General features: G+C 45.4%; 1 protein-coding gene across 1 annotated transcript in view; it reads left to right on the plus strand.

Moving 5' to 3' along the window:
* Nucleotides 1-2,500, plus strand: part of actl6b (actin-like 6B) — a 12,619-nt gene that overhangs the window by 5,214 nt on the left and 4,905 nt on the right. Inside the window, exons 7-9 of the mRNA XM_063187347.1 lie at nt 389-495; nt 995-1,084; nt 1,926-1,987. Coding sequence (XP_063043417.1) covers nt 389-495; nt 995-1,084; nt 1,926-1,987 — 259 coding nt within the window. The remainder of the gene's footprint in view (nt 1-388; nt 496-994; nt 1,085-1,925; nt 1,988-2,500) is intronic.

The raw sequence follows: 2,500 nt of genomic DNA on the forward strand, positions 1-2,500 counted from the left end.
GTAAAGATTCTCTCTCTCTCTCTCTCTCTCACACACACACACACACACACACACACACACACACACACACACACACACACACACACACACAATGGGTGCGACATGCAGCTAGGAATAACACACACTTGCAAAGACGCACACACCACACACAAAATGCGCACACGCACACACACACGCACATGCACACACACACACACACACACACACACACTCAAACGTACACACAAATTGAAGCGGTTGTGCGGCAATGGGCATCGGCACAGTTTTGCGTCAGCCTGAGCACACCTCGTCAGGCATTGTGAAGTCCGCCTTGTCTGGAGACTCACTATTTTGCTATTTAGTCTATATATAACATTTATTATTTTATCATTGTTGTGTGTGCCGTCAGGCATTGTAAAGTCCCCCCTGGCTGGAGACTTCATCACCATGCAGTGCAGAGAACTCTTCCAGGAGATGAGCATCGAGATCACTCCACCATACATGATCGCATCCAAGGTACTCTCTCTCTCTCTCTCTCTCTCTCTCTCTCTCTCTCTCTCTCTCTGTCTCTGTCTCTCTCTCTCTCTCTCTCTCTCTGTCTCTCTCTCTCTCTCTCTCTCTCTCACACACACACACACACACACACACACACACATACACATGCGTTGCACACACACATTCACACACACATGCGTTAAGAACGTTACACACACACACACACACACACACACACACACACACACACACACACACACACACACACACACACACACACACACACACACACACACACACACACACACACTCTCTCTCTCGCTCTCTCATACAGACCATACATCAGACCATACACCACCATACATTATCACTGCCAAGGTACTTTGTGTGTGTGTGTGTGTGTGTGTGTGTGTGTCTGTGTGTCTGTGTGTCTGTGTGTGTGTGTGTGTGTGTGTGTGTGTGTGTGTGTGTGTGTGTGTGTGTGTGTGTGTGTGTGTGTGTGTGTGTGTGTTCACTACAGGAGCCAGTCAGAGAGGGTTCCCCCCCTAACTGGACCAAGAAAGATAAGCTGCCTCCTGTCTCCAAGTCCTGGCACACCTACATGTGCAACGTAAGCATCATCCTCATCATCCTCATCCTCATCCTAGTAGCAGCAGCAGCAGTGGTAGTACAGTAGTAGTAGTTGTAGTAGTAGTACCATCGACTGGTAGTTGTGTCAAGCAGGGGCGGTTCTAAGGGGTGGCAGGGGGTGGCATTTGCCCCCCCCCAGAAATATGATTTGCCACTCCAATTAAGAGCCCTGATTGTGACCAATAGCCTTAATGCTTGACATCATTTCAGACATAGAACTTTAGGTTGCAGGGTTTCACTTTAAGGGATTCATTGTATCACATAAGTGTGTGTGTCGATTATATAGCGTTTATAATTTTCCCTTAGTGTAGGAGCATGCCCCCCTGAAATACACTTCGCCACCCCTTTGCCACCCCAAGAATGAATGTCTGGAACCGCCCCTGGTGTCAAGTAGTCTCAAAAGTTCACCTCACAGAGAATAAAAGTAAACAAGACAACATTAAAACCATTGTGTAGGAAAACATTGAAATAGTGGCTTTTAGTCCCATGTGCTCATTTTAAAATAGCTTTAGTGCATCTTTAAATTGTAAAACAGTGTTTTGTGAGAATGTTCAAAGGAATGAAGGGAGTTCCATAACTTTGGAACGTCATAATGCGTCTGTCTCTGTGTTCGATTTCTTGGCGGAATTTTAGATTATTGTACATTATTGCAATGCCTTATATTAAATGTCTTTGGCATTCCAATTCCATTGTGGAATTCTACATAATTGTAATGCCTTCTGTGTCTGTGTTCTGTATTCCGTTCCATTGCGGAATTCGACATTACTGTATTGTAATGCCTTCTGCGTCTGTCTTGTGCGATCCATTTCATGGCGGAGCAGGAGGTGATCCAAGACTTCCAGGCATCTGTTCTGCAGGTGTCCGACTCCCCCTACGATGAGCAGTAAGTGGTATGGTCCTCCAGCAAGCAACAGGCACCGTTGGAGCTGTCCTGGCTGTTCCACTGAAATTGGCGGGATGGGGGGGCACTTTTCTTCAAAGATAATGTTTGATGTCTGGCTTCGAAATGTGCAAATCATGATCAAGGATTTGATTGCAGCCTGATGTTGGTTTGGATGTGAGTCACCAGGGCCTCAGAACTCATTCCAAAGTGTGTTGGAAAGCGTTAGTAACATGCTTGTTACGTAACATGGTTATGTCTTTGTCCCTTACACACATACTGTAGTTTTCCATAACTGTAAAAACATTCAAAGCAAGTGGGTTGAAGATGTGCCATCATGTGGACATTTCTTGGCATGTGGTGCACTGTGTGTGCTGTGGTATGACTGGGCAACATGGCAGAAAGAATGCATTGTGTAAATGATGATGTGGTTTCCGATAAGGACTTATGTCAGATCCTAAAAAAACATTTGTGTTGTGCTGTCATGATTAGAAATCCAGTAGAATAAGGTATTGT

Source organism: Engraulis encrasicolus, chromosome 21, assembly GCF_034702125.1.
Source record: "Engraulis encrasicolus isolate BLACKSEA-1 chromosome 21, IST_EnEncr_1.0, whole genome shotgun sequence".
NCBI classification, from domain to species: Eukaryota; Metazoa; Chordata; class Actinopteri; order Clupeiformes; family Engraulidae; genus Engraulis; species Engraulis encrasicolus.